Here is a 12,685-nt window from a genome sequence, read left to right on the forward strand (position 1 = left end):
TAGAGTCTTTCTGTCAGGCAGTTTCAGGCTCTGGCACAGCTCAAAACAATTAGAAGACCAGAAATCAGATTCTACCTTATTTTTGAAGTGCACTTCAATGGGCATAATGAAGCCTGCGTAGCCAGACTCCTCCACTTTGTAAGGGGGCTCCTTGCACACTGAAAAGAGAACAGACAAATGTTAACTTTGAATATAACGCAACTTAATTTGAGCCAAAAAGGAGTTGCAAGATGAGAAATGGGCCTCTGACAACTCAGGACACATTTAAAACACTGACCTTTGTGAAAAAAACAAAGTAAGATGGTGGTCATAGGATTAGTTAAGAACATGAAAATCTGTTCTTAGCTCCTCCCATGGAAAGGAAACATAAAACACGCCATGCCAGAGTCTCCGTGAGATTCTTCCCCCCCTTTTGCAGTGAGATACAATTACATTTCTGTGCTGTTCCACAACAATGCAAACTGCCAGTTAAAGCTGTCTTGCAAAAAAGGTGAAGACCCAAAAGGTGGGAATTGGAACAGTACGGAAAGGGAAAATTTACTTTGATGCCCATATTTATTAATCACTGTACCACGTAATTTATTAAACACTGTACCACGCAAGCAGATTTTTTTTTCCTTGAAATGCGCTCCTGCAATACTCAATCTTCATAATTACGTAACAGCCATACTACAAGCTGCTTCATCCAAATGTCGTAACAAACCTGAAGGGCAGGTAAGCACTGCTATTTATTTCACATACAAGGAAACGGAGAAAGGTTAAACAGTTTGTCACTAAAGTCACAGTGCTGCTTATTGCAGAAACATCAATTAAAAAAGTTAATCACTTCTAAGAAATTAATCTGCATGCTTCCTGCCTCAGTTCCCCCTGTCCCGCTACCTGTTGTATGTTCATGCTACTGAATCCTTCCTATCATCTACCACTGCATTTCAGTATAGTGACAGCTGACTCGAAGGATTCTAGGATCATTTATTTGGCCATATATACAGCTACATAACAGCTGCCAGAAGAAACATGAGACCAACACAGATATTCTCCCTCTCAGGAACTGGATGCACTTGCATATAATTTATGCACTACAATATATGTAAATAAAGTCAATTAAGTAATTAGAGGAATTCAGTGCAAATCTTTTTACTTTCTCTAAAGAATTCCAAGTAATTAATATGATTAGGAAACAGTACCTCAAACCTAAAAAGCACACAAATTATTTTCCTTTAATGTAGATATATTATCCCCAGCTCTAAGCACTTCTACCATCATTAAGGTTCTAGAAAGCAGTACTCAATATTCAACTGTGAAAGAAGAGCATATCTAAAAATAATAAAAATCTCTAGACTTGCTTTAACTTCAATTTCATATAAGAACCCTGTCATTTAGGGGAAAAAGCCCAAAACCAAAGAACAGTGCCAATATGGCAGCAGGAATCTTAAGACTATCTGCCAAGCAGCCTTTGTTCCTTTGCTGCTCTATTCTAACAAATTAAAATTACTACACAAGCAATCTGCTAGCAGCACAAGCCTACCTTCACCAGTAGATTTTGCTCCAAGTAAGAGCAAACCATCTGAAGAAACCCTTCAAACAAATCTAGAAATAGTATGCATACGCCATACCATTTAGGTACAACCCAGACACACTTTGGTCAAAAGCAAGCTGGCATTATGAGTAAGCTTACGAAAGCATGCAAAACTTAGAGATCGGAAAAAACTGTCTCTTTAAAGGTAGATGATATGGCAACCGACTGAGCAAAGACCATGTGCTATCCCAACACAGTTGTTTGTAATAAAGTAATTACACCAGATGACAAGAATTGTAACACAGCAGATTGTAACTTTTGTTCTATAAATTAGCTTTCAGCTCAGTACTGCACTTGCTTATCATACATCAGTTTTACTACATCAATTTGAAGGAGGTATTATTAACATACAGACTAGATTCACATCCTTATGAGCTGAACACCTTTGAGTTACTTTCCACTGTGGACTCTCACAAATAACCAATGTAGTAGGTAGTCCTAAGACATCCTGCGTGACCAGCACTCTTCCAAAGAAATATTTCAAAGAACGCACATTATGAAGTAATTTACAGCAATACTCTTAGGCAGCCAGCATTCCTTGTAATGCTACATAACAATAACACTGCAGATGCAGTTACACAATCTTAAGCAGATCTAACTCTGCGCTGGTGCCGAAAAGGGCAATTCCTGCTCCTCCACCTCAACGATGCGTTCCTGCCGTCCCGTGCCAAGAATAAGGTTCATGTTGCTGCACAGTCAGAAAGAGCAAAGAACAGATCCTGCAGAAAGTAACACTACAATTTGTACACTCTCCCCAACCACGCTGACTGCACAGTGCTCGCACACATACGTGCAGCTGGAACATATAGCCAGTGGCAGAGACCATCACGCCTTTGGCATCACTGATTTCTACTGGGTTTAACGCTACCTGAACTGGCACCTGAGACTAGAAACTGCAGGAATCCTGATGGCTACTTAATGACCAATGCAAAAGTCTACATACTCCAGTACGTATACGAGCCCAGTATTTGAGCATCTCTCGCCAGTCACATGCTTCCAGCTTGTGCTGGAGAACGTTAACAAATCAAACCCATCCTTCCCATTTTGTAACATGAATTATCTTCTGCTGTCGCTAAGTGTCTTGAGAACCTGCATGTACTAATGCTTAAATAAGAGGAGAAAGATCTCACCTCCAGCCTTTTCATCAGAAGAAAGGTCCCATTCTCCCTGACCTTCCTCAAACAAAGACGGTAAAGGTTAAAGCTGAAGTGCACGCAATGTACATTTTGCTCCTCTTTAAGACGATATTTTACAGAAAAGTGACAGTCTGAGACAACCTTGACTTGCACAATGCTCTTTCGTACAGAGAAGACCTAATAAAGCATCTTCAAAAATACACTCACCTCGCTTGGGTTTTGGGAAGCTCTCATGTAGCCGAAAGACCACCCTTTCCACAAAATGCTGGATGTCACACTGCTCCGGGCCACGGACAAACACCATCCAGTCATGAGTAAACCCTTCGGTGGTGGGCTTTTTCCGCAGTTGGGCTCGGTGCCCCAGCTCCAATTTTACTTGAACCGTGCACTGTTTTAGGACAGAGGTAAGACCATAAGCAAAATGAAACAGCTTACATGTTACGCATAATGCTGAGCCCCACCGACAGAAGATGCTAGATCACCGCAGGGGAGGAATACAACAGCCTCCAGAGAGATTAGTCTCATACTGAAAACTACAGTGTTGTCAACAGAAAAGGTATCATAAAAATAGCTCCTAGCACCATTTCATACCTATTTTCTTCGTAATATTAGCATTGCAGAGAAAACAGCTTTAGAAGAGGGATAGGTTTATCTGCTTCACTTATCTAAATTGTCAGCAAAGTCCTAATTGCGGAATCTTTATTTCTAGAAAGTGTCAGAGACAGAACTCGATGTTCACAGCTTACAGAATTCACAGCACTGACAGAAAACTAATCTTAAAACAGGAAAAATTAGATCATGAATTGGTGATTTATGATATTCTCTAGAATATGTAATCCATTAGAATAAAACTATGATGCTCCTTGTATTCTTTTAAATATCTTTTATTAACGTACTTTCAAAGACCAAGTTAACATATAGCATGCCTGCACAATATCCAACACTAAAATGACCTCATTCTGATTTGCACTCCCAAATCCTACTCTGATCATTGAATAACAGAGAAGGTGTATTCAATGTCTCGCTCAAAGCACAAAAATCCCATCAAATTTCTTAAAAACCAGATTAAATTAATTGTGAAGATCCACATATTATTGCAGACTTCACAGTCAGAAGAAAGGAAATGAATTAAACAGATGTAACAGAGGAAAGGCAAACATGATTCAGACACAAGTTAAAGCAAGCAAATCTTGGGGCAAGATTTGTAGAGACAGGGAGTAACACCTAAGGTATCCGACTACTTACTAATTTTGTGCATGTGTGTTATACAAACTAGACCAGCAGCACAGTGATCTCGAACTAAACCCATCAAAATCCAGCTTCAGCAACTGGAAGCTTATAAAAAAAAAGGGGTAGTTTTTCGTCCTTACCCTCTTCTTCACCTAAGACTTGAAAACAAGTGTCTTGTTCTTTCTGGCAGTTCTCAATTACCATTAAGAGAGGCAACATTATTTGTCATTACCTATATTACAGGTGGACACAGAGCCAAACTGAGGGCATGATGTTAGACAATGAGCATGGAAAGAGAAAGCTTCTCGAGCTCTAGACAAATGTTTAGGAAAAGTATTATCCTCATTTTCCTATTGAGGAACTGCAACAAGGAGTATGACCATGATTAATGCTCAAAAAATATTTTGCATATCCAACCTGACATTTTATAGGAATGTGATTTTCAGAGCATGGTTAATACTTTCTGAAAAAGCATAAGTCACTCAACCTCAGTATTCTTTTCTTTGTAAAAGGATCACACCGGAGGTCTACAGAGTAGACATCAAAGCTCGACCTCCAAATTGCAGTCCAGTTCTAATTTCAACTATAAGCCTTAACACACTCTTCCAGGCAGTTATCTTTACAGCAAAATACCTTCAGCTGCCATCCAACACATCAATTCTAAGACTCAGGGACAAACTCATCTAATTAACTGCTTCACCAGTATTACTACAACATTTCTTTAGGTTACCTTCCTCTGCAAGTACTCTTGGCAGGCCATTTTTTCCCATTCTGTGCTTTAGGGCTTATCTACACTGGCTCCATCTCACTCCTGTGCTAAAAATGAAGGTACACGGCCGTCTGTTCTTTCATGTCGTATTAAGGAATAAGAAAAAAGCCAAGGTGTGTTTCACTCAAAGCACAGCAATCTCTCCTACGGTGGAAGAGCATTATGTGGAGACAGTCTGCCTAAATCCTAAGCTCACATAGGAGGGTGCTTGCAGGCCTGCTTTATCTGGGATACTTCCCACAGTGTTCACGCAAGCGTTCACATCAACTGAGCCAGTCTGTTCTGCAGCTTCACGTTATCGATTCCATAATTACCCTTTAAATTGTGCTACTGTTGCCAGTTACTACCCCTCTCCAGAGAAGTGCAAATGACTGTCAGTCTACAGAATTTGCCTTTCTAGTTGAAACGGCTGAGAAATTTCAGCTGAGAAACAGATGGGACTATGTGGAAGAGAACAAAATTAAACATAAAAGAGAACTGTTTAACTGAGAGTGAAAGTTGTACATGCTATACTCCTCACATATCGGTCCAATTAACAATCGCTACGAATTAAGCCAGAAGTTGAAACACATTTGAAAATAAGATCTCCCAACATAACAAACATCCAAAGTTGCTCCACTGAAAATGGAGGGGTTTTTTCCAAGCGTGTCTCTCAACAAAGGGAAATCAGGATCCTATTCAAACAATTTGTAATAATACAAAAGGAGTCTGCTTTTCAACTCCTCAATAAACATTCTGAAGGCTGCTCCGGTTTTTTGTTTGATGTGCTAATTGCCTGAAAGCCATAACCAGTTTCCATTCGCTGTCCTTTGGCTGATTATTCAAAGGATAGCGGGGCTCACCTCTGGAACCTCAGGCTCGTAGGTAACCTGTTACCAGCTCGCATGCACTCGCACACAAAAGGCCTGAGCCAGCCTGCTCTAGATCACCTCAGGTAAACTTCCAGCATCCATCCCCGCCCGCTGCAGCACCGCAGCGGCCCGTCCGCTAACGGGCGGCTTCCCACCGCCTCCCCGGAGCGGTAATAACTCTCTCGGTGGCATTAACCCCTTACACCGCGGCTGATGGGGGTAGGAACGCCGGCACCACCCCTCCCCGTAAATAAGCCCGGGCAGGAATTTGCGGGAAATGCTGCTGCCACCCCCCGCCGCGGGCGAGGCTGCAGCGCGGCCGCCCATGAAGGGGCGAGGGCTGAGCAACCCCCCCCCCCCCTCACAGGGGGTGTGGGGACGAGGTGTGCCTCCCCAACGGGGGGGCGATGCCCCCCAACACCACCGGGGGGGGGAATCAACCCCCCCCCCCCTCCTCCAGGACGGGGGCGGCCCCCTCCCCCGGTGTAAGGGGGGGCCCGGCCCCTCCCCACGCGTGCCCCCCGCGCGGGGAGAGGGGGGGGGAAGGGGTGGCGCCGAGGGGCCCCACCCCCACGGCGGCGCGGCGGGGCGGGCGCCGCCGCTCCCCTCACCTGATTGTCCATGGCTGGGCGCAGCGCCGCGGGCCCCGCTCGCTCGCTCGCTCCCGCCGCGGCGGTTTCGCTGGCCGGTCGGCGGAGGGGGGGGTCTCTTCCCCCCCTCTCTTCCCCCCTCTACGAGCGAAGCCGCTCTCCGTCCCCCCCACCCCCCTCCCCGCCGCCTCGGCCGCCGCCGCCGCCTCCTCGGTCGCGGCCCCTCACGGCCCCGCCGCCGCCGCTCGCCTCATTGTGTGTCACTCACAGGCAGCAGCCCCGCCACCCCCCGGCGCCCGCCCCGCGGAACCGGAAACCGACGCCACCAGAGAGGCACCCGCCCGCCGCCAATAGCTGCGCCGCCTCACGCCTAGAGGCGGGGCTTCCGCCCGGGCGCCGCCGGCCTCCCCCGCCTCCGCCTGATGGGCAGCCGCTGCGCCCAATCGGCGGCGGGCGGGCTGCCCAGGGGGCGGGGACCGGGGCGGGGCCCGCGCTGGGTCAAGCGGGGAGTGGGAGGGAGCGGGGCCTCGCCGCCTCCCCTGCTCCCCCCCCACCCCTCTTCCCCCGCGGCGGGCGCGGCGCTGCGCTGCGGCGCGCTCATGCCCTGCGGCGTGGCCGGGCTCGGGCCCGCGGCCCGTTCTCGGGTGCCCTTCCTGGGCCTGTCCCCCGGCCCCCAGGACGGCGCGGCACGGTCGCCAACCGGCACCGGGACCAAACGCTTGGGCCTTGCTGAGCGCCCCGGCCGCGCCAACCCGCCCCTTTTCCCTCCCTCGGCCCACGCTTCCCCGCCGCTGGCGGCAGCGAATCTCACCCGTTTATTAATTTCCTACACAAATGAGCTGAGAACAAGGGAAACCACAGCTCCCAGTACAGCGGACGCGGCAGTGCAGAATGGCTGGGCAGGGCTGAGCCTTGGCTGGGCAGGAAGCTGGCGGCACTGCTCGCCCTCGGTTCTCCTTGTTCTCCCTCAGCCTCTCTCCTTCCTTCTCATTTTCCCTCCATCTCTCCCGCCTCGTTTTCCCTCGGTCTCATTTTTCCCCTCGCTGTCCTTCATTCTCCCTCAACGCCCCCCCCCCCCCTTTTTCCCTCTTTATCCCTCATTTCTCCTCCATTTCTCTCGTTTTCTCCTGTTCTCCCTCGTTTCCCCTCACTCCCCTTCATTCTCCCTTGTTCTCCTTCAGTCTCCCTCATTTTTCTCGCTCTCCCTCATTTCCTCTCAACTGCACTCGGGTCTCCCTCATTTTCCCTCAGTTTCTCTCCTTTTCCCCTCAGCCTCCCTCATTTCCCCCCCTCGGTCTCCCTCATTTCCCCTCAGTTTCTCTCCTTTCCCCCTCGGTCTCCCTTATTTTCCCCCCAGTTTCTCTCCGTTTTCCCCCCAGTTTCTCTCTCCGTTTCCCCTCAGATTCTCTCCTTTTCCCCCTTGGCCTCCCTCATTTTCCCTCTATTTCTCTCATTTCCCCCTCGGTCTCCCTTATTTCCCCTCAGTTTCTCTCCGTTTCCCCTCGGCCTCCCTCATTTCCCCCCCTCAGTCTCCCACATTTCCCCTCAGTTTCAATTTTCCCCTCGGCCTCCCTCATTCTCCCCTCAGTTTCCCTCATCTCTCCTCTTTGTCCCTCACGTTCCCCTCCTTCTCCCGCAGTTTCTCTCACGTTCCCGCGTTTCCCCTCTTCTCCTTCACCCCCCCCCCCCCCCCCGCTCTCCCCGAAGCCCCCTCCGGCCGCCGCCGCTCTCCGGCCCGGGCCTCGCCGCCCGCCTTCCCGCCGCCCTCCCCGCCAGCGGCCGTGCCGTGGATGGAGACCGCGGGGGAGCGGGGTGTTCGCGGCAGGGCAAACAATATCTCGTTTTCTGGTCTGTAGCGGGGGGCATTTGCAATGCAAATGGACCCAGGGATTCCTTCAGTGAAGCGGTGGTTATCAGCCGCAGGCTCAGCTGGGTGACGAGCCCGGAGGTCACTGTCCTGGCTGAGAAAGGAGCTGCTGGCTGCGGCGGAGGCATCATTAAAAGCCGCCCGCCCTGCAAACGCGGTTTTCTCAGCACCGCTGCTGACTCTGAGCGTGACATTTGCATCTGAAAAGTGGGTTTTGTTTACCTTTTCTTAGAGCTCTAAATGACAAGTTATTGCGCTCAATTTCGTGAGCCTTAAATTAGCGCGGGACTGTCGTTACAAGTGCAATTTGTGACTGTTTCTGAGCGAATTTTCTTTTGGATGCAAGGCAGAATTTTCTCTTCGTGCAAGTTTCTTGTTTGAAATAGTTTGTTGATCTCTAAGGCAGCAGAAAAATGTGTGTTAGCCAATAACGCTGTGTGTGTTGCTAACTGATAGCCACAGGCAAGGATTAATCGGTTCCCAAATCATTCTAAAGAGCTAGTTTACCTCATCAACCTGATAGAGGATATTAGTAAAGCAAAATGCTTAATCGCTTCAGTTAACAACAACAACAACAAAAAAGAGCCTGATTTGGATTCTTTTAAGTGCACCAGTTTTAATTTTCCATGTTTCTGTCTGATGCAGTCCCAAGAGACATCTCCTCGGACAGTCTCTTTTCTTCTCCATTGAGACAGGGCCTCTTTCTCTGGGAGTTCTCATTGATATCTTTAATTGTGGACATTATTCCCATACACGTGACTCTTAGGTCTAAATCTTTTATTTTCTAACTCCCAATCCTAGCTATTCACTCACAGCCTCTTCACAGTCCTTGGTGGTTACATGCTCCCAGGCCTCAATCTTTTCTGGAAATGTCTCTATCTTTCCCAAGTTTGACTCCACTCTTGCTCTGTTGAATTTCCTCCTTGTACAAGAGATGTTGTTCAGACACACAAGACCCTGAACTTTTCCCTTTCCTGAAAAGTTGTCTGTTACTTCCTCTGAAACATCATTACAATTTGCTTTTTATTTTCATTTCCATCGGTAACAATTTTTCTGTGCCTTTATTTTTGCCCAGCTTGGTATTAATGGTTGTTTTCGTGCTCTCCCAGTGCGTGACCTGGACTGCCCTCCCACTTCAGCGCACCCATATTTACTTCTGCTGGTTTGGACACAAGTTGCTCCTCCAGCTTTCAGCTGCTCTGTGGCGTGGGCTGGGATCCGAGCATGAACGTAAGGCATTTCAAAATCAGGGACGGGAAACCCTGAGTCAGGCGTCTCAGCTTCCACGGCACCTCAGGCGGGCAGTCCGATACGTGGCCATTAAACTATACTGAAAAAGTTGGGGTGCCCCATTCAGAGTAAGCACATCATTATATTGACGCCTGCTCCAAGCCAGCACCCCAGGGCTCTGTGCTGGGACAAGTAGTGCGAGTGGATTAATTTAAAATGGGCTGGGCTAGCTCTTTACATTCAACTGTGAAAATACTCAGGGAGAAAAATTCCTATAACCAGCTTCTGCTCCACTAGCAGTTCCCAGCTCTGAATGGTTTCCAGCCCAATGATTGATCAAGCTTACCCCTGATTTTCTTTTCAAGTTCCCCCCCCCGCCTCCAAAAAAAAAATCACAGCCAAGGGTAGAAAATTTGCCAGGCTCTATTGGGAGTGCGTTGGGAGTTTCAGGTGCCGGGTAGTGCTGGGGAAGGTGGAGCCAGGAGCCATCCAGGCTTCTCCAAACTTCTAATTTTGCAGGGACATCTCAAGCTAACGAGCTGTCAGCTGAGTGCCTTCGCACCCAAGGCAGCCGTGGGCTGAGCTCCTGTTTCTTTATATCTATTCCAGCAGCTTCTGGGTTTTGCAATAAGCGTCTGCAAATCCAATTAGCGTCTCTCTTTGTGGCACTGTATGCTGGCAGAGATCTGCTGTGTTGCTGCCATCTACAGTAGGGCCAGTGCCAATGGATAAGAAACAGATCTTATTTGCATATTCAAGTATGCAAATGAAACATGACAGCTCTCCCTAATTTTTGTTTGGGCTTTTTATTTTTCTTTCCAGAGTCTTGCTTCAAAGATCCTTGTCTTGGACTGAAAGGTGTGTGTTTAATCTGGCTTGGCCCACGGTAGGGGACTACGCCAAGGACTGGTTCTGTCCCCTGAGAGTTGGGGATGGTGGAAAATGAAGTGGAAAAAAGACTTTGCACTGCACTTGTCCCTGTCTTGGCCTGGTAAACCCAGGGGTGGGAAAGATTTCTGGGATGTTTCCCCCAGCACAGGCTAACCTACAGCCCTGGGAAGGTACAACACATCCTTTCTCTTTCCTGCCTCTACACACCATGGCTGCTTTACAGGCCAAACCTGGCTGTTCCTGGGGAGCATGAGTGAAGGAGGCAACAACTGGGGTGTTTGAGAAGAGATGAGTCCTAGCGCTTCGGTGGGGAAAGTCACGTCATGTGCGAGCTGGGACAGCGCAGCCCACGCTCGGACGTCCACAGGCGCTTCCTGGGAGAGGACTGGCCCGCAGGCACTGAACTGCGACAGAGCCCACCCCAGCTTTTCCGAGGCTCTGTCTGGGGAGCGGGCAACAGCCGTCAGAACTGCTCCTCGAGGCACCTCTCCTCCCTCCTCCTCAGCTCCCCCTCTCTGCGGGAACACAACAGTGCCCCCCAAACGCACACAGGCCCCCCCCCCCGGCAGCCCCCGCAGACAATCCCAATCGCCATGCAACCCAAGATGCCCAAATTGTTTACTCGCCAGCCTCCAAGCAACACCTCTCATTTTGCAGCAAAAGTACTTTCCTATAGGCTCAGCATCACTCATTGGGGTGGTTGGCTGTACATCCGCTGTAAGGCCCTATCGTCAATTTATATGTGTGCATCTGTCTGTTTGCGGCTTTCCCTTCCTATCCCTGGAGAAAAAGTTTTGCTGTTTTTCGTCATTCATTATTATTTTCTCATTACTAATTTAGTTGCGTCTTCCCTGTTTCCACTCTTGAACTGACGACCACAACTTCTGTGGTCAGTCTGTGCTTTGAGTGCCTGGACGTCAGCCACCCAACAAGCAAGGCTGTCTCCAGCACTGAAAGGGTCAGGCAGTGTAGAAAAATGATGATCTTGTAATAGTCCCAGGGACTTAAAGATTAAGACACAGATCTTGCATTTGAGCAGGGTTTCTCTGAGAAAATACATGCCTCCACTTTGTGCCCATATGCAACATGACTGAGTGGAAAGACCCCTAAATTCTCTCCTGGATGTGTGTAAGTCACTTCACCGCCTTCTCTTACCAGCTGCAAAATGATTATAAGTGGTCTTCGTCTACTTTCATGAAGCACATCTGATGAGCCAAATACTCTGTGGCATTTCCAAGATGAACATACCTGCAGTCGAAACAAAGAACTGATGACATTTTAGGTAATAAGGGGCAGATATCTTTCTCCTGGTACTTACCATGGCTTTGCCAACAGTGTCAGGTCCTTACATCCAGCCTCAGAAAACATCCTGAACCTGAAGTCAAGAGAGGATTCGGTTTCTCTGGTGGCACCGAGGGGAGCTGGGTGTTGCTTTGGCTTGTGTATGGCTGTCTGCGGCCTTTGTTGTCTTTAGTTCATGGCACAGGCTCACTGCAGGACTTGTCCGTGTTGGCTGCCAAGGAGAAAACAGAACAGGTAGTGACGGAGAGAGAAGCTGTGAGCGAGGAGTGAGTGAGTTCTGCAGCGATGCTTGTTCTGGTGTAGCCGGGCTCCTGGTTTGCTAATCAGCATTGGGATCCCTGCAGGGAAGTGTGTTCCTTTGAATCAGCTGTTAATCCTAGCAATATTTATTCTTCTAAAAATGATTTTGTTTTGCCTGTTCTCTGCCTTCCCCTCCTTCTCCAATTCACACTCAACACTACAGTATTCACAGCACATATTTAACACCAGGGTAGTATAGCGAAAGTCCAGATTGTTAATAGCCAAAAACTCTGATTGCCAAAAAGATACTCCTAGCAACTACTAGCTGCATCTGGGAAAAATTACAGACAGCTTGGAAATTCTTTAGTTCCCTTATTAATGAAGGACTTAGTAGAAAAAAAACCCACGCTGTAATATAGTTTAGCTTAACTAAGTTATTTTGTGCCTGAGGAAAAGCTAAATTATAGTGTACTATAGCTACTGAAAAATGCAAAAGCCTTTTAATGTACAATGACCCTCCAAACCAGAAGGAAGAGGGAAAACTTTCTTAGTAAGTGGGATCACAATGAGAATTTATTTTATTCTTTCTGTGTATTTAGTGCTGCTGAAAAGAGCCAGATGAATAGTCACAAATACGCCATGTCCCTTGCAGATGCAACATGGGTAGCACAAGCGTCCTCAAACTGCCCCGCTAACGTGCTTCAATTCTGAATGAGAAGGACCAGCTTTCTGGGTGAGAAAGGAGTCTGTCTATTCAGTCCCTGACCCCTCTGCTCAAGGCTGTTAATGAAGGGGCCTCATTAACACCAAAGGTGAGGTTGGCATTATAATGTAGCTACTGGTCCACTGCAGGCTGAATTGACACCTATCAATCCGTTGCGCCTAGCTATTGAGCAGCCGTCGGATGACGGTACCTTTCTCTTGTACTCTACAGACAGAGGTCAGGTTTGGCCAAGTGATGTAACGGTCTGTGTCGTGCCAAACCCACCAGCCGGCTGGACCT

General features: G+C 48.2%; 1 protein-coding gene across 1 annotated transcript in view; it reads right to left on the minus strand.

Moving 5' to 3' along the window:
* Nucleotides 1-6,185, minus strand: part of MLLT1 (MLLT1 super elongation complex subunit) — a 32,279-nt gene extending 26,094 nt beyond the window's left edge. The window contains exons 1-3 of the mRNA XM_050910612.1: nt 6,174-6,185; nt 2,920-3,100; nt 76-158 (exon numbers count right to left, since the gene is read on the minus strand). Of these exons, the coding sequence (XP_050766569.1) occupies nt 76-158; nt 2,920-3,100; nt 6,174-6,185 (276 nt within the window). The remainder of the gene's footprint in view (nt 1-75; nt 159-2,919; nt 3,101-6,173) is intronic.
* Nucleotides 6,186-12,685: the final 6,500 nt, after the last annotated feature.

This window comes from Gymnogyps californianus, chromosome 24 (genome assembly GCF_018139145.2).
Source record: "Gymnogyps californianus isolate 813 chromosome 24, ASM1813914v2, whole genome shotgun sequence".
NCBI classification, from domain to species: domain Eukaryota; kingdom Metazoa; phylum Chordata; class Aves; order Accipitriformes; family Cathartidae; genus Gymnogyps; species Gymnogyps californianus.